Consider the following 23,959-nt stretch of genomic DNA (forward strand, 5'->3'; position numbering starts at 1 on the left):
CACAATGGTCAATGAAAATCTGAACTTGTAGCTGAGTAATTTTGTGACAGAAGAAACCTGTTTGCATATGGATTTGTATCTCATAGATCATTTGCAAGTTTCAGCTGAAGTTTTTTTCTCTTTTGAGGTGCTGATAAAGACTTTGGATTTTTTGAGAATTTGATAATGTATGATTTGCTCTGCAGCCTCTTCTTAGAGTATCTATATTGAGCACTTAAAGGCTCTGTCTGGCTGCCTTATTGTTTGCGACACTCTTGTCCATCTGCCACTTGTAATTGAAATTGTTCAGCAGGTTCAGAGTTACTGGAGGAGAACATAAACATGCAYGTATAGACATATAAGATTGCGTAGCCTAGCTTCTATTCTCTAGGCAGCAGCAAGATGAACAGAGAAGTCTCAACAYGTGGAAGGATGCTAGGAGTTGTCTCTCTCCCCTTTCTCAGAGAAAGAAGCAGCTATTACTCCTCGAACATGGCATTGCTGGGACACAGGCTGGGCTGGAAATTGGAAGACATGGCAACTTTTTTTGTTGCTCAGAAAAGTCTTATCTTTTCCCCCAAACCCATCAAGATTACCTCTGGAAATACACTGCTGATTCATGCATTAGCAACAAAGTTAGTGTAGTTGTATTTGTTTTGTGACTTATGAGTCTACTGTTAATTTTTGCAGTGCTTTGAGCAGAGAGGCCACGGGTGGACAGTTATTGCAGACCACCGTACTGCAGAGTAGCTCTGAACTGCCGTGAGCTGGGCATAGGCCTAAGGAAAGCCTATTTGTCCTTTTCTTCCACTGTCCTGTAATCMAGGGTTTTGCCTCAATAGACCTTTATTTTACATGTGCTTGCATTTTTCCAGTTAGAAAACTATTTTTAGACACAATGTTCACCTGATGCAGATGTAAGGAAATGGAAGCAATAAGGGGCATCAGCTAAGTTTCTCAGAGCCAGCCTGCAATTGGAAAGAGTTCAGTAGCTGAAGGGGAAGGTATTTGCTTGGATGATGCAGCGTGAATTCCTTGCACTCTCCTTCAATTTTATCAGGATTATAAATTAACACCTCTTGAGCAAAACCGTTAGCCACTTGGCTTGTGATTGCTCCAGAGCTGTGTATCTCTCTAATTCTCTTTGATCCTGTGAAATTGTTCTTCATGTTTCAGTTTCACAGAATGGTGTTGAGAAGCTATAACTTTTCTTTGTCAAGGGATAATATTTGAAATAGTTTAAAAATAAGAAAAGACATTTTAAATTGCATTGATTTTATATTAATCTATGCCAACACATTGTGCCATATGTGCTTCCACATKAAGCTATGTAAGTGCAGAGTAGGGAATTTCTGTGCCATGTTTCTATTTCAAGGTTCTGCCTGTGACAGTGGCTAAAGCTAGTTAGATGCTGGCTTATTCAGTGAGAGAAACAAAGAATGACTAATTGCTGTGTATTGATTAGCCTACCATAAGGAATAACATAGGTTGATAACATTACAAATATGACTTTATCAGATCTGAGAACTTTACTCTTTTCTAGGACAGTCTGATGCAMTCACTGCATGTGCGTCAGGTGGTTGTAGCATCCTCCTTACTCATAATGCAACTGAATCAGTGTGTATATTTGTCTTAGGAATACACAGAGCATGAAAGAAAAAAATATGCTTTTACCCAACTGAGAGAGGCCTGTTTGATGTTCTAGTCTCCTCTGCAATAATCYGGGTTTTTATTTTCAACATAAATAGACAAAAAACTATCACTTACTAGCTTCCCCATGCGTAAACAAAAAAACAGTCCTGCTACAGACTATGACTTTGATCAAACTATGCACAAATGCCCAGGAAAGAAACCAGGCCTTGCAGGACAACAACATAGTTTAACAAATGCTGAGGAGCTAGGATGCTCAGCTGAGTAAACATGGCAGTTTGCTCGGGAGGAAGTTGATCCTGAACTCTGCTGCTCTGCTGGAATTCAATGGGGAATTTCCAAGTCCTGGGGCTGTGGTTACAGCCAGACCACCACAGCAGAAGCMCCTCTGCTCTTCCTGGCACTGCAGCATGACATGGTCTGGCTGTTCTGCAGCAGAATGATATAAATACATTGCATTTTTTTTAACTTAAAAACTTTGATGTGTAAGATGACAGTTCTGGATCAAAAGGATGTTCAATAATCTTTTCTGATTTAATGCAGAAGCAGGTTCCTTGTCTAAGGAATCTCACCAGCAGAGTCCTGTTTCCCCTTCAAGGACAGCATCAGCAAAAACCAGGAAGAGCTCCAGAAAGGCTGAGGAGGGTTCTTCCGTGGCCATTGCTGAACATCCTTCCCACACTCATTTGAGGGTTTATCTAGACCAGAAATGGGAGAGTGAAGCAAAAGGAGAAAAYGGACAGGAAAATGGAACTTTTCAAACCCTGGAAGAATTCATATCAGCTTATGTTCAGTTTATACTGAACGAAGCTATGTCAAACTTGACTGGCCAGCCAGCTGCCAAGAGTGAGAGTGATGTGGATTTCAATAAACAGTCTAAGGTGTTTATACACAAGTTAGCAAATAATGAAGTTTCCCTTGGTCCTACAGAACCACTCTGTCCTCAAAGCTTTTCTCCATTTACTGCCTTGGACTCCAAGGGCRATGTACCAGAACATGGTACTGAAGAAGTGAGCGTACGATCGAGTTCAGAAAGTGAAGGGGCAGAGAGCAGGGCTGCCTGGTGCATTAGTCACAGAACCTATGACATTGGCAACAGACATGAGTTTGAAAGGTTCAAGAAGTTCATTAAAGGAACGCTTGGGGAGAGGTACTGATGGCTCTGGATGGATATCGAACGACTAAAGGTTCTTAAGGACACTAGAAGACAGCAAAGGTATTTCCCATTATTTAACACTTATTCCCATTATTTTAATGCTTGTAACCTGTCTAGATTAATGCAGATTTTGAGACTGTAAAATAAATAATGGCAATGAGTGAATAGAAGGGACACAGTTAAAGTAGTTATGAGTCTCTTGACAAGGTAAGTCAGGATTGACTCCACTGAAGCTGACAAAACTCTTTTTTGCAGAGCTTTTGCAAAGCTCAAGTGAAATCACAATTGTCTCAATATTAAGGCTTTGTTGGAAAGCAATTTAGAAAACAGAACAGCAATGCAAACAAGAAAGAATAAAAGAACTTAAAGTCATAATTAGGGCATTCAGAATGACAAACTGCTTTAATGAAAGGCTCTACTAAATTTAGATTGTCTATCCTAAGGTACTTAAGTATTTTATTTCAGACAAGACCTGGCTTTAACTTGCGCAAAAAATATTTTGGCTTCTGCCATTTACAATAAAAAAAAATATTACATGATAGCAGTTTAATCGTTAGGATGAACTGTGCTTATTTCTGTATAGCATCTGATATAGGCTTATATAACTATTTTTGTTGACTCAAGGCAACTTGATAAGATGAAAAAACTCTATCTGCTGAGCGGTGGAGATTATTGCCTCAGTTCGGAAGTCTTGCTCAGATTTGATCTACTACATGGCGATCAGTGGAATATAAGACATTTAAGACAGATTCAGCCTGAAGTAGTGAAACCTTTACTTCTTTATTGGTATGAATAAATGAAGATTTAATAAGATTCTGTTCCTTAACGTGTTTCCTTTTCCTTTGATAAGCCCATTAGAAAGGTTTATCACATCTCATTTATCCCATTGCAATTATGGGAAACAATGTAAGCATAAATACTAGCAGATGTTGCCTCTGCATTTTTAGTTGAGACTAACCTACACTGCAACCTGCTGAGAAGCCAAATAAATCTGCTTTGCTGAGTTTCTTGCTACACTACTACCAGTAGCAACTGAACAGCTTTGCATACAGGTGCCTTGGATATCATTCTACTAAACTCTAGGCTGCAATGTGCACATATCCCTCCARGCAGAGAAGATTAATTCAGTCCTAATTTATCCCCCATACAGCCCTTTTCAAGTTGCTGAAGATGCTCTGAGTATACATCTATGGGGAGTTTGACCCTGAGACTTTATTGTTCAATGTTGTGCAAAATCCTTTTATCCTATTGACAGCTTAAACAASGATATAAATTCTAAGCTATTTCCAAACCATAAGCTAAATTTGTGAAGAGCTTTTCCCGTCCCTGAGGGGTATCAACAAATCACAGTCATGAACAAATACCTGCAACTGGGACCTTTGAGTCTCGTGAGAGTTGTGGTTTATGTCCTATGACCTCTGCTGCTTTTCTGTTCTTGCTATAGGAAGGATGTGGCATGTTCTACTGCACCCTCATATCTATGTTACAACACAGTATTTGCAACCTAAGATTTTTTTTAGGTGTATCTTGTTTTTAGAGTTGGAAGAGTGCAATCTCTAAACATATCTTACAGAACTTTAATTCTAGGTGCTTAAAGCACCGTGTCTTGCTATAGTCAACATCATCATGAGAAAAAATGCCAAATAGCCCAGTTTTGGGGAAATTCTATTTATTGGCATTATTTTTCTCTAGGGGTCCCAGATTTTGTGTGACTCATTCAACAGCAATACAAACTGCCTGCACAAAACTGAAGCTTTGGCACACACACCAGGAGAGACCCAGGGTGGACATCGATCCTTTTCCACAAATGGTATCACTGTTGCCATTGAGACCTAAGTCTTGCCTGCCCAGGATAACACATTTCCCTCCTCATGTAAGTAGRGTCAGGTCACAACACTGAAAAACAAAGCCTGGCTCCATCAGAAATTGTGGTAATACTCCTTGAATTCAGTGAGACAAGAATATAGTCCTTGATTGTTATCAGGTCATGATTTAGTAAGAAAGACTTGTTTCTTGCAGATGGTCATGTATAAAAATGCAGCAAAATTTTATGCAGCAGCTCACTATAAACCAARCCAAATTATCTTTTCAGTTATATGCTCGCTATTTAATAAGTCCTTTAGATAGATATTTTAGGTAAACATTCTCAGAACTACATTGAAGTTGTAGCAGGGCAGATTCTGCCCTTCAATCAACCTTATCTTAATYCAGAGTAATTCGTACAGCTTCACTGCAGTTCCCCTAAATCTCCCTTTATGTTTGTAAAAAGGGCAGAGCTCTGCTCAGTTTCTATCAGCACAGTCATTCAACCAGCTACATGTGATAATTGGTTTTCTAGAGAGGGCCAGCATGTAGCTTGTAGGTGGCCAGTTCAGTTGTAACTAGGTTCTTCCTTGGAAGCCTGAATTGGCTGCAATGAAAACTGCAGCTTTTCAGCAACAGTGTTAAAGCTAGGACAGAAGGTGCTTGGAGAATGTGACTCCAGACYGTGGTTCCAGTGTCCAGGCCTGGAGAGCCTATGCCATGGGTCTGTTCAAACACCTCTTTAATATTTTGAATTGGATATTTTAGAGTACAATTTTAATATATGTTTTTTAAAAAAGATAATTAATCTAGATAATGGAGGKGAAACAGTGGGATAGGTTTCCTGCCTAGAAGAAGCTGGGCCCAGGAGCCTGAGCTCAGCTGGGGTGGGAGCCTGAAGAAGCTGCCTCTGACAGAGGCCAGGCCTGGCCCCACAAGGTGCGCGACTCCCGCCCCAGCTGCAGGTCAGGAGACGGGATCCTAACTGCAGGTTCTGCTGCATTCAGCGCTTGAAGGAAACTATGTTCTGGCACCCCTGACTCTCACAAAATCAGCCGATCAACTATTTCTTGCTGCTTTTTTGCTGTGAGAAAACTGGACTTCTGAACCATTTGGCTCTACCGTGCTTGCAAGAGCTTTTAARGTGCAGCAACTCGGGCTGAGTTTCTGAAAGTGCTCTGGGTGCAAGTGGCATCTTCAAAAAGTAGGAGCATGATTTTGTTCAAAATAAGTTAAGGACCAYGTGGCAGAATACTCCTTTTCCCTCTTACTCTGAGCAGTGACTATGTCTGTTTTACAGCCCTGGTTTATAGTGAGCTGTTCTAGGTGTTCTCAGTAAAGATTCATAAAACATTATTCATGTGTTCTTCATCTGACATCCTCTGTAATTCTGTACAAAATGCAAAAAAAAAATTATACATGTTTGAAATGTAATTTCTAAGCTATAGTGGTTATTAAGCTGCGCTGAAAAACCTTAGAAGATATTCAGAGAAGCTTTTTGAAATTTGCAATTTTATATATTGCATATTTATATACTATATAATACATAATATTTATGTATTAAGAAGGAAAACAAATGGTCTTGAAAACTCTTTAATTATTTAGAGCAGTTAGTGAGACCATGTTAAAAAACACAAAAGTGGAAATGAAAAATCTGATTTGCCCTATTTTTCTGCTATATCTTTTAGAAATGTAGAACTAGCTCACCAACAACAACTTTATTAAAACTAGCTACACCAGATTTCTCTYTGAAAAGATCATCAAGGTTATCAGCTACGCTGTCACCAAGTCAGGGCCCCCAAAGGGACACCGACTCTAGCAGTAGAATGTGGTAGGTACAAAAGTTGCCTATGCCTCTTTCTGTACCTCAAATATTTAAGAAATGCTTTTGGATCCTACTGTTTTCATGAACGTGTTTCCTTAGTACAATGATCTGCTAGCTGAAGCATAGTTATGGTATAGACTGCTTGCATGGGAAATTTCTTCCTGGCAGATTAGTTTGTCATTTTGTTTATGTCACAACACAAAAGGGTTTATTCCTCCAAATACAAGTGTTTCACCCTCTCTAGTATAATCGTTGATAATGTCTACAAACATTTGCATTCTTTTAAGCTCTTTCAAGCACTTGCCCTCAACGATAAGCTCTGTCAATGAGTTCCACATGGCCACATGAAAAAGCAGCCCTCTAATTAGTTTTAAATTTATTTTAAATCTGAACTCCATTTATTTTTTCTTTATTATTCACTATATTGTTCTACCTGTCTCATGGCCCTTCTTAGTTTTGATTTTATAAAAATTCCTAGTCTTTCATTAAGTAGGTATTGAACATCTTCTTTCTGTGTGGATCCAGGCCAAAATCAGTGAGCAGTGGCATGAGTCCTTGCTTAGCTTTGGATGATACTGCAGACTTAAAATACCAGGGGGGTAGAAAATACACCTATGCTGAGTTGCTCCAAGTAAGTAACACTTAAAAATTTTAATTGTCTTGAATCATGAGTTAAAACATTTTATTTTGTAGTATTAAAGGGAATGTATTAAAGTCAATGATTTGGGGAAATCAGTTTGATTATGTGAATGCCATTGCCTTGTGCAGAGGTATAATTAAAATGTTATAAATTTCTGTGTGGTATCTGTCATCTATCTGATAGGAAATCATACCATGTACAGAGGTTTATTTTCACTAGAAAATGTTGATCTTTTCCATGGTGACTGTATGCTCAGTGAAAAGTCACTGGATGAATGCTTCACTGGAATCATTGCCTMGGAAATGATACCAGGCTTACAGGGTAACTAAGAACTGAATCTGGCCTAGAAAGTCATTAAAACAGTAAAATTCATAAAAGGGAAATGTTTCAGTTGTAAAATTCCTCTTTATTACTTGCATACATTGTTCTTTGATTTGTTGAATTATTGCCTGCTAAGGAAGCCCTTGATCAGCAAATTTCAGGAGGGACAGGCTGCACAGAAGAGCCTTTTCTTAATAACTATTAAAAGGCTGACAAATAGAGTATGTGAGATGACAAGATTTGGCAATTTGAAACATATCCCAAAATTTTCATGTCTGTGGAGTGTTCCTGAAACAACCTGCTGTTTCAGAGATACTGATACCCATAGCTCACAACTTAAAAAATATTCTATGAAATTTGGACTTACTTCCACATACATGCGATTTGTTGATCTGTTGAGCTCATTACTGTTTTTCACATCAAAATCATACTTTATTACTTCACTGAAATATTTTTCTTTTTTTGTTAATTTTAAGAGAAGAAAAGGCTATTATTGTAATTAGGGGACATTTATAGTTGGAATCATATATTCAGGAAGTGTTTACGACACGAACTATTAGCTTTTACACATTTTCACCATGTAGAGTTTCTCTCTGGCTGATAGGAGGAAAACACTATTCACTCAAACCYGTAAGGCTGGACAGGAACCCACAACCAGGCCCCTAAAATTTGCAATCCCAAATATAAGGGTTTTCAGGTTTCCATAGTTTAATGTCGTATGGGGAAGTGGGGTCCTCCCACTCTTTATCAAAGGCCTGGCTTCCTCCTCCCCTTCTCCTTCACTATTACTGTTTGGAAAGATGCTGGTTGTTGGCCACTATGATCACCTACTCTCACTTTTGCTGTCAGTGACAGCGGGCCAGCTAAAGCTTCCCTTGTGGGATCACGAGAAGTTAGTTTATTAATTTGAAAGCTCCTCTGGCTTATCTGTGAGTGTTGGCAAAACTGTTGTATTCTTCCCCAAATGCTTCCAGAGCCAGCTGCAGTAGAGGGCACAAATTTCCTCTCCATGTTCATGATTTTGATGCTGACATCAGTGGTAGAACTCCAGGAGACATATCTTTTGCTCCTGAATTGTTCTGAGGCTTGATCAAAAAGTCACCTGCAACTTCTGTTAGTTTAAAATACAGCAGCCTGCACCAAGGCAACTTTTGACAGTAGGTTACGACGCTAAGCAGTACTGCCTGCTATCACTAGGATTCCCTGGCTTCAGAGCTAAAGAGAGAATGACGGAATTAAGGCCAGGATTGCTTTCCCGTTTCAAGTACTGAGGAACCACCTAAGGGATACTCTGGTCATTTTGATATTCTGTGTGCCTTTAGTCACCAGATTTATTCCACTGAACATGAATATTTAGTGGGAAAACGGTATGGAGCGCTGTGATGAATTGCATATGTCGTAGAAAATGGAGCCTGGTTTCCTGGGATGAAGATGCTAATTGAACACACTGCATGGCCCTCCATTGCAACGTACTGACATTTGAAAATAATGAAAGCCTGTTATTCCTTGTTGTATAGTTATATTTTATTTCTCCAGGGGAAAAGTGCTGCTGGCAGTGCTGTCCTAGGCGGATCAAGAATGGAAAGCATGCTGCAGTCTCTTTATTTGGAGAACAGAGCGGGCTACTACTTCACACACTTCTGCGAGAAGTCAGGGAATAAGGTATGAGCATTTTCCTACCCTGTGATAATTTAGTCCACAATTGACTGAATGCCAAGTTATAGAGGGCAGCCAGACTGAAAAAATAATTGGAGAAAGAAAGATTGATGACTGGATGAATTATTACTTGTGAGACTACAATCCCTCAACAACAATAAACTGTTCCTGTGTATATTGAAACTAATGACAGGTCTTAACCAAACTGTCAGACCCTAACTGTCTCAAACCTATTGGAAATCTGATTGTACCATCAGGAATAAAAAAAAAGACTAATCATTTTTAGAAACCAGCCTTTAACTTGGCAGAAAAAATGAGGTCTTAACCCACAAAAACATTTTTTAAAAAGATGGAAAATCTGCTGTGCTATTACTCATGATAATCTGCCTCCTTCTTACTTGCTGGGTTAGCGATGTCCAAAATCTCCAATGTTTTAAGAACGTTCTTCTACTTCCACGAAGCTTCATGGATTTCTGAGAAACATAACACTATTTCTTCTCCGCAGTCAGTAGAGTCATCATTCATTGCTGGGTGTAGACTGAGGATTGGCTGGAACAAGTTATCAATCTGAGTCAGTGTTTAGTGGCTTTGCAGAAACACTGAGTCTTTAGGGGAGATTTCAGTACAATCAAGATGGACATCTGCTCACTGCTGGCACACCCCAGAATCCAGCAGCAGTAGCTAGAAATGCCTTTGGCTACCAGACAGCAAGAGCCAGTATTTCCAAAGCTGAATACCTTAAGCTAAAAATGTTAGATATRTATTAGATAGAAATCTAAATAAAGGTAGCTTATGGGAGATAAGCACCCACACGTCCTCTAGTGTTTGCAGGTGCCAAACTGTTGTTGAAAATTAGTTTCTTAAGGTGTTATCTACACCTGTGGAGACTATTTCATTCATATGCCTGATTTGGCAAGCTACAGTTTGTGGCGCAAAGTTCCTCCCTTTGCTTATCTTTTTGGAACACCCTCTTCTATTGTCCAGTAATGGGGTTTTCAGCATATTTGTAAGATCCAAACCCTGTAAGTACATGATTAAAACAAGGAGTTGGGGAAGGATCTAGGCCCCTTCTTCTGAAAGATATTTTGATGTTTATTTGAAATTATGAAATGGGGCCAAGATTTTGTGCCTCAGAAATGCATGTAATAAAAATGTAATGATAGTCACAGTAACATACGTCAAGTACAAAGTATTTAATTGTTTTGGTTATTGCTGTTCTACCATGGCACAAATTCTGCATGTCCATTATCAGCATTTCTTCCTAAGTGCTGGCTTTGTGCCACTGAAATGTGGTTACTCTTCAAATGTTAACAACAATGTTAACAATTTTAATGGCAAATTATGCACAGAGGATACAATAAAATATGGAGTATCACAGTGACAATACCATTAAATATGTTGTCCTTCTGCCAGTATGCAACAGATTAAATCCATCTAAAATTGAACTTGATTTATGATGACCCCAAGGAGCTAAATAATTACTTGCATTGGTAACTCAGCCTTTTATAAAGTCCTGATATTTGGGTTGCAGTAGCTTACTTTTTTTTTTTTTTTTTTTTTTTTTTTTTTTNTTCCATTTGTAGCTGTGGGAGAACAGTGTGTACTTTTGGTTTGACCTACAGGCTTATCATCAGCTTTTCTACCAAGAAACTCTTCATCCTTTTAAAATATGCAAGCAAGCTCAAGTAAGTTGTAAATAATGTGTTTTCCCTTCACAAATACATTTGTTCAGTGTAAGACTGAAAAGAAGACAGGAGGTGGAAAGGCTTCCAAATCTTGACAACCAACACCAAAGTAAATCTGGGCTGTGGACAATAAAAGAAGCTCTTTGGATTGTTACCATGGAATTTCTTGATTTAAATGTTCAATGTGCATAGTTTGATTTCTAGGCTCTGTTGTCTGTTCCCAGTTTTATCTGTTATGTTCAGTTTACCTAGTCTCCCCTTTGCTACTCTGTGTTGAATTTTGAAACTATCTGCTTAGTGTTAACATTAGTGATAGCATTTTTTATAAATCAGCTAATAGTACTGTACCTTTCTTTCCGTCTCCCATGTGGGTTAGAATTGCAAGTCTTGCAGCCCAGACCTSAGATAGTGACCTTAGCCGTGGAAATGGATCTTCTAGTTGCCAGTCCTGCTTTTCCTTTTCTGAATGTCAGGGTGTCATTATTCTCCTTAGGCAATTTCTCCCCCCTGCTTGATCTTTAGACCCTCATTTACTATCAAGTGGAACTGATATTGCCTATAAATAAGTGCCCTTAACTGAGCTTGCACTTTAAGTCTTGGTGCAGAATAAGAATAAACTGATTTACCACAGGCCATGACTGCTGATAACTGTTGCTGACTGCAGACTARTCGGACACTGCCAGGAAGGAGGCTGCAGCAGTGCGATATCATTAGAAACGTTCCAAGCAACTTTTAAAATCATTTCGTGAAACTTTGGTCTGTTTTTCCTCTCTGAACCTTGTGTAGGAGTATATTCTATCTGCATATTTGAATATATGTTGTAATAGAGCAAAGCTACTTCACGTGTCCTTGGAACAAATGTCTGTACAGCAGTGAGAATAGTCTCTTTGTATGGCTAAGGTTATTGAGCATCTGGACTTCCTTGAATTTGTCTTCTTTTTCTGCTTGAAAGTTTTACTAGGGCAAATGACAGAATTTTGCGCGTTTGTCCAGAATTCCCATTCTGAATCACTTTCAGTTGTATGGAAACTTGAAACGGGGACTGAGGCACAGATTCCTTCCTCTTTCCCTTCACAYACTAGCTAACTTGAACTGCTGTCTTATTTATTTTTTTCTCCTCTAGCTCTACTTATACCCGGAGGCTGAGGGCATAAAGCTTTTAAGGCTGACCTCGTTGTTTATCCCTACAACTGCCTGTGTCTCCAGTATCTGCCCAGCATACATGTAAAGCCTCTRTATGGTGAGGGGACCCAGTCCACATTAGGCACGTGAGCTCGCTGCCTCCCCTGCACTCCTCCAGCTCTGTCACATGCATTTGCTTAAGAAGCTGGACAAGCACACCAGACAGCCTGGCCACCTTATCCCTGTCCTCGGGTCTTCAGAGCTTAGCCTCCGAGCTTGGCACATGTTTAATTAGGTAATCTCTTGGGAATCTTGATGGAGAATGTTATTCTGGGAAAAGTCCAGATGTGTGATTTGTTTGTTTATTTTCCAAAGTCTTATAACATCCTTACGGCATAGTAGTTTTAGGATGATGTGGGAAAAATACTAACAATAAAAAAAAATAGATGTTAGTACCTAAGTAATTAGCATTGCTTCTTGTGCCCATCATCTATTTTGACCCTTAGGGTGTAGCCTTGGAAGTAAACCCCAAACGATGTTGTGCTCCAGAGACTGCATTGCACTCCATTAACCTGAAGATAAAGGGAAGTTGTGAGACGCTGTCAAACTGTGACAACTCAGTCTCGTTCCTAGGGCAAGGAATGGGAGATTCAGTTGTAGCTTGGCTGAATCCCATTTTTATTAGGAAAAGTTATGCTGACCTACATTTACTGTGGCATTAGTGAGGATGGCTAGCTTGCTTAAAGCCCAGTAAGAGAGTTAGGGGTATAGCAATGGTGCTCTGTGCAAAGCCAAAAACATGAGAAAAAAAATTTTTTAACCATATCTAAACTGTTTTCATTTTCCTGTACTTTTTATTGTAGGCTGAATCTTAGGCTTTGGTCCATGAGAGTTTAAAATGGTGGTTTTTAATTTGGTTTCATTTTACACCTGGTTGCACTCYTTTTTTTTGCAATTGTTGCATGACTGAAAATTAAGGCCCTTGTCTTTTTAATTTTTCTTATCTTATTTCCAGTGCTGGCCTSGTGGTGACAGCAGAACATCGCACAATCGGGATTACCAGGCAATTGCAGAGGGCTACATACACATAGCCATTAAAGTAAATACATCAAAACGAAATATGTGAAACTTCCATTAGCATAACTAACAGCTGAAATGTAACATAACAAATCAACACATGTGCTGCAACATTTGGTATCATTCTCAAGTTTGCCTTTTAAGGCTGCACAAAAATTAGTCTTGTTTTCATTGGAACACAGCTAAGAGTCAAGCTGCATCCAATCTACAGGGTCTGCTTGTGGAAAAGATGCCTTCCCAAAATCTGTGCTCACCTTTGGCACAATAAGATAGTTATTCCAAATACTCCTAAGAGAATGTGGATCAGATTCTCATAGTACATCGTCATATATATWTGACTATTTATTACAGAAAGAGACATCCAGAGTACTTTGTATGTGTTCTGCCTGTTTCCTGCTAGAAACGAGAACGAACCCTGATTGCGGTGTATCTGCTACTCAGTATTTTATTTGTTAGGTATTTTTATCTCAGCTTCATGATCGAATAAGGAAATGCATTCTGAGGTGTATATTCATTATACAGGGAAGGAAACTATAGTGAGAATGAAAGCTGATGCATAAGAAAAATGGTGGGTAATCATCTAAGAATGTAGTGGTTATTCATTATGAACATACACACKGGAGTATAAGATAACTTGAGAAAGGAAAACAGTAGAGAAACGTATGTTGTATTTTGCAATGAAAAATAGTTAGAAAATTTGATACATCTATGGGAAGTACAATATTTTAACACTAGAGCCAATTTAGATAGAGGGAGTTATCGTTACTGTGAACTTCTAGGGTCAGACACAAGATTTATGTTAGTGGAAAGTCATGAAAGCAGTTAAGGTGGTTAAGCTTTTGCATTTAAGACCAGCCAGTGCATCACACTCTTCGCAGCATAAAATTCAGTTAGACAGCTGCAGAACCCCTTTGTTTAGATCAGAGAAAAGTCGCCCATGGACAGCTATACAAAGCACTTAAACWTAGTTCTTTTTGTTGCCTCTTGCTTCAGCCTAGTCATTCTGAGATCACTTACCAAAGTCTTCTTATCGAGAGATGARTTCACACCAAAACCCAAGACCTGTTCAAGCCCCAATTTGGAAATTCATAAACTAGGACAAAGTGTTAATCTGAATTTCTCAAGCATTTGTTGCCTTTGGATTTGCGCCATCATGAGCAATTTCAAGATGCAAGCTCTGATCAAATTTCCATATCTGGGTTTTGGGTTAGATCTATTACTTGTTCTAATACATTTATAGGAAAATACATAGTTGAAAAGGTAGGATTTTTTCTCTGTGTTCTACAAAAGGAACAAAGTATTGATTAAATTWAGTATTATGTGCATGTGATGTCATATGAATAAGATATTTATGTTTGGAGCCTTTAAATTCATTTAATGTGATTTTTTTTATTTAGCTTCCTTTAGGACATTGACCAATATCAAAGTTTCATTATTACATTGAGATTCAGAAAACTACTAAATTTTCATAACATGGGAGTCAAAAAAGACTATGTRTATTCTTTTTTAAAAGGATACAGCGTGTTCTTCCCTAAATCTTGCTGACTTATGCCTAACGTTGAAGGCTGTGAACACATGGCTCTTTTCCGCTTTTTTGGCGTGTCTAGAATTCAGAGCCGTTGGTCTTCACAGAGTCCTTGCATTCAGCTCCGTGCAGATCTGCAGATGCGCCTGAACACGGGGCTGAGAGCCCCTTCTCCGCTCCCCCAAACGCACCTGCAAGCGCGTTCAGTCACTTTGCCGCTCCACGATGCTGTTTCTGGCATAGGGGGGCGTCAAAGCCCGTAGCAATGGACTCTGAAGAACTTAAGCAGAAAGGTAGCGCCATGCCGAATCCTTAGACAGTGTCAGTCTGCGCCCTTCAAAGGTGAAGAAACCATCCCGAGAACAGCGCTGAGGGAGCTGAGCCTTTGAGCCTGGAAAAGCGCGCTTCTACAGCKAATTCAACCACCTCTAGATTTCTGCTTCGTATGTCTGTTACCAGCCCTAACTCTCCCTGTGTTGCTTATGGAAAAAGATGTCTGGTTTTAYTATTTGCTTTAGTTTTGCATCTGAAATTAAACACTACTGGAGGGTGGTCTACAGGTAAAGAAGCCTGCAAAGGTAGACTGTAATACAGCAATATATTATGACAGTGTCCTTGTGAGTAGATTGTTAACAGTTTTGTGGAAAGCCTCTWAATCTGGGTAATTTCTGATCCTGTAGACAATAGTTTTTGTCAGCTGTAAAAAGCAGAAAAATACATTCAAGTTAACCCATTTCATACAGAATCAAATGTGTGAAATAAGTTTTCCACCCAAGAAAGATATGGCGCTTTAATTTTGATTTTATTCTTAAAATTATGTTAAAGACAACCAGTCACTTAAGTAACCAGGTTAAATGTATATGAAAATATTGAGAATCTATTTTGGCCCCTTTTCACCCATTTATAGATCCCTTGTGTGGTTCTATGAGTCATAACAGGTGGACCAATATAGCCCTAATGCTGAATAAATTTGTTGACCCCTCCTTAAAAAGGCTATTTTTAGAGATACCACATATTTATATTGTTGGACTGTTCCTCTCTAATTTGGCTATTTTATATRTTAAATGTTTTGGATCAGATTAAAAGATGATGTAACTGAAACTTTATTAGTTTTAGGGTTCTTCATAATAACTTCCAAGGTTTGACATCACTATGAATCTAATTAATGCTGTCTCTGCTAAATCTCCATTCATTTTGGGATTTGCTGAGAAGGGCATAAGTTAGGATAAATGTAGTCTTGTTCTTCAGCTAAAACTCTAATGTCAGTGGCCTGTTTCCTTGGCCTCACCCTTGCACCCACTGGGCTGATAACACATGGGCCAAAATAGCCAAAAACCTTTTCAGTTTTCAGTGATTATCTTGTACTTTCTTCTCTCTTACTGCTTTGTTCGTCTGCTAGTTAGAGAAAGATTTTAATCGCCTTACTTCACTGTCAAAACTGTGGCAGTGGGAAGGGAGGATGGGCTCATCACCCCATCGTTGCAAACTGGCGCCATCCCACAGAGAAATGCTGATTTACTCTAACAGTCTTGTCTCCCCAAATGACTCTATCTTGCAGTTTAGTTGGATTTTGATGATGTAAAGAACAGAAAGCWTTTAAATTGAAATGAGTTTTGTTATGGCAGTATCTCTTTTTCCTTGAATTCTTAGCTACAGTCAAAGAAAMACGTTCTTAAATTTGTTCCTGAAATAAAGTGGGTTTTTGCTGACTTTTCAATATTCTTTTTTTWATAAAAAAATATGAAACATTGAAAAAAAAAGCAGAATTTGATTTAGGTGACTATTTGAAAAAAAAAATCCTTCAAAATAAATTAAAAATTAGCGCTATGTTTCAAGTATGAGTCGCTTGTGAGAAGGCAACATTCTCCAGGCTCAGCTTTTCTGTTTTTACATGTTACAAATCCTGTAATAAACCTGGCTTTGGTAAGGGTTTAGTCCCCAGTTCTGTACTGGTATCTCCTGTTATGGATCCTGTACCATGTTGGAGTCCTRCCAGGGTCCAAGACAAGATAATCTCAGCACAAATTGAAATCTTCTTGTTTTTCCCATTAATTAAAACCTAAAATTACAAATTCCAATCTATTCTTAATTCAAACAGAGGAAATAAGAATCATTTACAAGCTGGCCAAGCATGTATTTTGCAAAAGAACAAAGCACTGTATTATATCTAAGTGTTGTAGCAATAACAATCCGTGGATCTATGAAGACCCACAGTTGCTGTAACTGTTGTGCTTATCTGAATGTAACTAATGATCAGCCAAATAGCCCCCCACGCACGGATTACATTATGCATTATTTTGCAGTCTAACCATTTTAACAAGTAGGAGTAAAAATGGCAGGGACTYGGCTATGGCAATTACTGGATTTTGGACAGAACGGTAACATAGGTCAAAACAAGGTAGGTGTGAGTAGGTGTATATCTAGAACATACAACAGGACCGTAAGGGACGAATATATATTAAGCTTCTGCTCCAGTGGACTGTGACCACTAGACTAGATGGTGACTAAGAAACWGTTGTTTTCTCTTTTATTGCAGTTCCTTTACGCAACTTACATTGCCCCATCTGCCAGTATGGACATTGGACTTCGTCAGAATAAGAAATATGAGATTTATAAGAAGATTGACCCAGCTTTTGAGGATCTTTTTGACCCAGCAGAAGAATATATTCTCACTCTTCTGCTAGAACCGTGGATGAAGATGATAGAAGCAGACAAATGCACTTATGAAAAGGTAACTAACCTGGGTAACGCAGTGAAGGATTCTTATGTCAGGGGAAGAAAAATGCGAAAGCTTTCCTATGCAGCCCCTGCTCAGTCCCACCTATGAGTTTGTTGCATTTTCAGTCAGGAAGAGAGAAATATTACAGGCTGTTTTGCTCACTCACTCCCTGTGCTGATCCACAGACAGGCTGGCTTCATCACAGGAGCAGACCTCCCCTCCAAAAGGATGGGGCAGGCCTGTAAATTAAGGGGGTGGGGGGAATGTATCTTGCTATGGCAAAATTTCTCTTTGCACTAGGAGAGTGTCATGTTTCTGCAATCATGCCACTGATTAAAAGTAATTTTCTTACCATGGATAGCCCATGAGCCTTTTATGTTTTTAATAATGAGCAGAAAATAAATAATGTTTCTAGAGGATCAGTAGGGTGATAGGGATCMATAGGTAACTGTACCAGGCATTTCTTGGTGTTCGGAATTAAAGTGCAGCTAGTGCTTAGCGTAGAAGGAAATGAGATACTGTAACCCAGCTGTGTTTCCCCAAAACACTGTTTTTAGATAGCTGCCGCACTGTGAAAGGGCTAACTGTGCTCTGTGGGCTTCCTGAAGTAAGTGAGTCAGTGGCATATGTGAATGTAGGTCCAGAGAGACTTCTTGGACTGAGGAGGTGCATGCAGCCAGAGGGGATTTTTTGCCTTTTTTGGCGTTTTTATTTGCTTTTTACAAATCAGAATAAGGAATAACTGAGGCAGTAGTGAGGGCTGTGGCTCTCTGCTGCTTGCAAACTTACAAGTAGTTACCAACTGTAGTGCAAAATGCTACTTCCAGATCCTTAAAATCTCTCTTTTGTAAATGGAAAATTCTTGCAATGGAAAACCAGGAGCTGGAGGGCAGGAAGTTGTTTTTTGTTCCTCTTTTCTTCTACTGTGGTCTAAGATTAAGCACCTCTGCTTGTACAGGCAATAGCATCATGTGTTTCTGTCAGTGTGTAGTGGGAACAGACACTCATTACCACCTGCAAGGTGATAACGACCCTGCAAAGATCCTTTTGTGGAAGTTTTGTAGCACAATGGATTATTTTTGCTACTGCTTTAATATTGTCCGTATATGTATGGACAGAACAAAAATGTAAACTCATAGTTGAGAATGGACTTTTAGGTGGTGGCTGGTACTAGACATATAAGACTAGATTATAGGAGTAGGATAAACATGCAGCAATATCACCGGCTTCCAGTACTTTGCAACTAAGACAGTTCATGAAATACAGGCTTCATCTGCATTTTTTGTGTTTTTTAATAGTCTTTGATGACCTTTTCCCCTCATGGATTTACGTAATGTTTTTTTTGGGGAGAGGTTTTATATTTACAGCCTCACTGTAGCAATGAGTTCCACCACAACTGGTGAAAAAAATGCTTACTTAGAGTTTGTTTTCAAACTTCTCCTTGATAATTTCATCTGACGCCCCAATTTTATATATTATAAATAGTAGAACAGAGGAACAGTGAACATTTGTTACTAGTCGTATTCTCAATGTCATTTGTGCTTTTACATGTTTCTCTTGTATCCTCCTTCAATTAATTCTCGTGGAAGCCGAAGAGTCCCAGACTGTTTAATCTCACATTTGACAGAAGCTTTTCCTTACCTCCGTTATACTTATCTCCTCCATCTGTATCTATCTGTGTTATATTCTTTTGATGCGATGCAAGCAGTACTCAAGATAAGSATGCACCAAGGACTACTCAGTGGCATAATGATGTTTTCTGTTTTGCCCTTTCTTCCTTTCCTAATTGTTCCTACCAATCTAATTGCCGTTTGATTCCTGGTGAGCTTTGAGTGGATGTGCAAAATAGAAGCTATTAGCCATCTGCAATGATTCCAAGATATTTTTATTGAGTAAAACAGCTAATGTTAAGGCCCTAATTTGGAGCCCATTTGAATTACTTAATGTTTATTGTAGTTGAATTTAGCTGGCCTTATCAGGCAGACGCAAAGTATCCTGCAATCCTGCAGCTCTTCACAGTCAATTTAGTTCTTCGCTCTGCGGAATCRTATTGCAAACTTTGTTCTCTCCTCACTCACCTCCTTCTCCAGATAATTTCTGAATGCGCTCAAAAAACCAACCCCAGTACAGATTCCTGTGAGACTCCAAAAGGAACCCCACCCCATTATGAAAGCTTTATATTTATTTACGGCTTTTTCAATCTTTTAATTAATTCGCAGGGGATCTTCTGTCTCATCCTGTGATAACTTAATTTACTTATGAAACTTCAGAAGTTTGAACACTGTTAAAACTTTTCAGAATGAAATATGCTAATCCAAACACATTTGTGCCATATTCTTCTCTGTTTTCCATCTCTTTTCATCTGAGCTATAATTGTTTATGACCCACAGAATACCATGTACTGGATTGACACTCTCATTAATATGAAATTTTATTTATTTTCTGCCAGACTTATGTTACTGTAAACTATGCACCTTTTGTAGATATCTATTTTCCATATGTATTAAGAATACTAGATTAGATAATATCTGTTGCAAATGTTYGTTGAGCCATGTCATCTGATCAACTGCTTCTGAACGTCCTTTAAACACATAATTTTCACTGCTTCTACTGATGGAAGAACTCTGGAAGTAAGAATTTCAATTGTAAACTCTTGTTTTATGTTAAGTTAATGCATGTGCCAGGTTATATCTCCTTGAGGTGATCAAGGGATAATCTCCTACTGCCTTTTCAGGTTAGATGATACTTTGCAAGCGTTCAGTTGGATGCTGACTTCTCAGTGCCCTATTAACATGCACATCTTAACCAGAGCATGAAGAATAGCGCAACATTCTTTTGAAGGCACAATATATTCATTAGTGAAGAGTTATTTTATGCAGACGTAAGGACCTGTTCTACGAGGCAGGAGCCTCTTCTCTGCGGCGCGGCGCAGGCTGATGCATTAGGCACACTTCTTCCAAACATAAAGCTTTGTATTTTCTCCAGTCCCTGGCTCTGCTCTCCCGCTTTATTCTCCCATACAGCAGGATATATTTGGCCCATAATGAAACCAGACATTTTATCAAGAATTAGGTGAGTGCAAAATTGTTTATTTGGGACATAGCGAGTTTGTATCTGCATTTTTATCTTTAAGCAAAACATGAAAATGGGAGTTTGTTATTATTGACTCTCAGGCTGCATCTATCTAGTCTCTATTTGAAGTTTGTGAAAAATGTTCTAAATTGTTTTCCTGTTTCCTTTTAAACTACACTTTCTTTTAAAGGAAAKAATACCCAAAAGCTCTGCATAACAGTGGAAGAGAGTTATACAGAGCCTGAAGGCATTCAGATAGCACAGTGATTAGTGTGCTATTCATATTTAAACAAAAGCATGACAATATAAATCTAAATACTCTCTTCTCTATTTTGCACATAAACTCTTGTGTAGTTTCTAATCTTTGTAATGGGATTGCTAACCAGTATGTGAATTGGCTCAATTTTACTAAATATCCTAAACCCACGTTTGAAAGGATTAGTCAGCTGAGAGGTTCACCAAACTACCCTTGATGCATCTAATCAGCTGTTTGCATGTAACTCAGAGAACTAATCAGCTTGTATGCATACTGCCCCTAACTAGGTTAAAAAAACGCCACGAGTTCTTACCATGCACAATTTATTATACTAAGACATTAACTGGTAAAAGGCTAAGGGAGAGGACAGGATGGAGAATCTGAAAGCTTTCATTTTAATTGCTCAGATATCCTAGTAAGGTGTCTTCCTTGCCTCAAACCCTGTTTCTGAAAATATGTGGCACCCTTCTCTTTGTGTCATTTCCCACTGAGAGGATAGTTTTAAGACCTGGATTTTTGCCTCTCCATGCCACTGTGACATATAATTTGCTGATACAAGTAATCAGGTGAGCCTGGCATGCTTTATCACATTACAATTTAGATTTTTTTATGAAGTTAATTCCTTAAAAATACAGCTAGGCTGTTCAGTGGTATTCTGCAGAACTCCACATGTGATTCCACACAGATCTAAAATAAAATTTTGTTCTACCAAAGCTTTTAATTGATTCATCTGTCACAGGGATGCGACTTCTAGTGTCTTCTAAACATCTGTCTCATTATTGGCAAAAGTATTCTTTTTTATCCACTGTCATTGGCAAGTTGCCTGTCCAGTTCTCCATCTTTCTATAATGTGTACTGTGCAGATGACATAAGATATTATTTTTATTAGGTGGAGCTGGTGGAAGAAACTCGACAGCTGGACTCCGTGTACTTTAGAAAGCTCCAGGCTTTGCATCAAGAGAGCGTTTCCAAGAAGGATGAGGTAACACAAGTACCTATTAACAAAAACAAACTCCTTTTCTATCAGAGAGGGTTAACGCTTTGAGTATCAGCAAGGACAGACTGACTGCATGCCAGTTTGGAGGAGCGAGCAGTCTGATTTCTACGGTTCATTTTGTGCAATGCTTGAAAGCCATCAATACGTTAATTACAAATTTAGTTCTTCCGTCAGTTGCATCAATGTCAGATCATTTTATGGTTGGAGTTGATGGGATAGTTTCCATTAAAGTCTGTGGAATGTATTTTCAGCCCTTAATCTGGAGTAAATCCTTGATTTCRAGTAAATTACAGTTATGTATTGGTTTATTTGATTATGGAAACTGCACGGACTGATATGTTTAAAGCAAACATAAAAATAAAGCTGATAAAGAACGGGAGCATTAACTCAATTTATTTTCTCAGAAATCACAAAGCTGTTCTATGGAGACAGAAATAATCTAATGGAGGATTATGAGGCTGAGCAAAATATACAGACAAAGAAATCAGTTATGCAACTGAAATAATTTCTTCCACCAGAGTGCTGCTGCTGACACCAGTCTGCCAACCTGCCCTGATGTTCCCCCAAAGGATCAACACTTGTATCAAGTTCCCCAAGAGTTGGCAGGTCCTAATCTGAGTGACCTGATCCACGACAAACTGAAGTTAGAACAGTTCCGGGTTTTTCTTGATGAGCGTTCTGCTGGGTACGTTTCTTCGTTGCTATTATTTTACTCATTTCTTCGTACAGAAGAAATCTTTGCTGGGAATCTGGGTTATGTGAATGTTCCTGGATTTTAGTCATTTTTAATGCGCATCTGTATTTATGAAATACACATGCATGTTATTCAGACAACTGAGTCATCTTAACTGCTTTTTGTGAAAACTGTCCTGTCATAAAATGATTGTCGTATARTTCAGCTTTCAATTCTGCTTGGATTAGTGGCAAACCTACCTGAGAGCAGCAACYAGCCTGGAATGAGTAGAAGTTTATGCTTTTAGTGCAGTTTGAATTTAGTATATTTTAAAAATTAAAGCTGGATGTTACAAAAATGTACTAATAGAACACAGCCATGTTATTCTCACAGTGTGAGAGCAACTGCGGTTTTGTGTTTGCACTGAACAGAATTAAGCAGCAGCTCACAGCACATACAGTTTATGCAGTGGTTTTGAAAAGCTGAGCCCTCTTTTTTAAAAACAAAAATTTAAATGGAAGTTCTAGGTAGAAGTAAATGCAAATTTGTAACTGTTTTTTTCCTAGCCTCACCCTAATCTCTACCCTGTTTTGGAAAAAGGAAAATATTACTTGATAAGTAACTGCTGGCAAGTCCTTTAACTGCTACCTCCTTCACTTAACTTGGGTTCCCCTGAGCTGATACCTTGCATATTGCTGTTGCTTCTGGACGAACATTACTGTTGTTTTAGATTTGAAGCTGGGAAGCTTTTTCAAAGGTGTCCAGAGATGGACAGATGGGGAGACAAATACATGTTTCAGGGCACAGTTCTTCTAATTTTAACAGAGCGTCTAAAAATGGTTTGGATGAATCACACCTAAAGATGGATATTTCTCTTCATTGGCTACGAAAAATCTGTAGGTAATGAGCTCAAGTGGAGATTGCTGTGYTGCAGGTGTCCAGGGTTAAGTGAGCTCAATGCCACTGCTAGTCTGAGTTAGCTGGCCAGACTTCCTCTCTAACTGGGGCTGGTGGGAATCGCCAGAGACCAGGTCACCTGCTGAGATGGGGTCCAGGATGGATACGCTGAATAGTCTCTGGGACTAYTCTACTAATAACTGATCCATAACGTTTGAAAAAGTCTCCAAAACCTGATGTTTTAGTGCTGGGTGCAGACATAGTAACACTGAAGGCCAGCGGATATGCCTGCCTGAAGATGCCTGGTGGTACTAAAAGCTGAAGGGATCCTAGGACTAGTGTAGCAAGGCAACAAACAAAAAATGTTTAATTTGCCATTTCATTAAAATTTATGGCCCTGTTTGGCCAATTACAAGGTTCACAGAGGGCCGATTGCTGAGTACCTACACACAAGTTCTGTGAAGAAGCTTAATCAAGATCCATTAATTAATATTTTGTTAGATATGTAGGATGTAGTCACACACAATTGCAGGACAATTTGTGTTACTCTGGCTTTGTGGATAACTATTTGTCAGTTTAGCCAGAAGAGCTGACTGTGCACATGTTCCTGGCTTATTACATGTAAAAAGGAGAGTATGCTAGTATAAGCTACTACTGTAAGTGGTTTAAGCTTACAAACTTTAAAGTAATATGTTTTACTTTTGAAGYAAGATGGACACATTTGGTCAGTTAGCAGGGCTGGATGACAAGGGAGGTGACTCTAAATCACCGTAACTTGGATTGCTTGCAACAGGGTGAACATTCTCACATTTTGACAAMCTGGCAAATTAAACTTTTTTTCTCTTTGAAATTTTCCAACTACTTATGCTCAAGAATTTCAGTCTTAATAGAAATTAAGTCTGTAAG

General features: G+C 38.8%; 1 protein-coding gene across 1 annotated transcript in view; it reads left to right on the forward strand.

The window, feature by feature from the left end:
* RGS22 (regulator of G protein signaling 22) overlaps positions 1–23,959 on the forward strand; it is a 62,345-nt gene that overhangs the window by 20,186 nt on the left and 18,200 nt on the right. The window contains 10 exon segments of the mRNA XM_085325487.1: positions 2,173–2,845; positions 3,410–3,571; positions 4,478–4,658; positions 6,277–6,419; positions 6,939–7,044; positions 8,911–9,036; positions 10,614–10,715; positions 16,976–17,170; positions 21,376–21,468; positions 22,002–22,168. Coding sequence (XP_085181613.1) covers positions 2,173–2,845; positions 3,410–3,571; positions 4,478–4,658; positions 6,277–6,419; positions 6,939–7,044; positions 8,911–9,036; positions 10,614–10,715; positions 16,976–17,170; positions 21,376–21,468; positions 22,002–22,168 — 1,948 coding nt within the window.

The sequence above is a fragment of the Rhea americana genome, unplaced genomic scaffold, assembly GCF_003343005.1.
Source record: "Rhea americana isolate MKP2758 unplaced genomic scaffold, rheAme1 scaffold_0, whole genome shotgun sequence".
Taxonomy (NCBI): Eukaryota; Metazoa; Chordata; class Aves; order Rheiformes; family Rheidae; genus Rhea; species Rhea americana.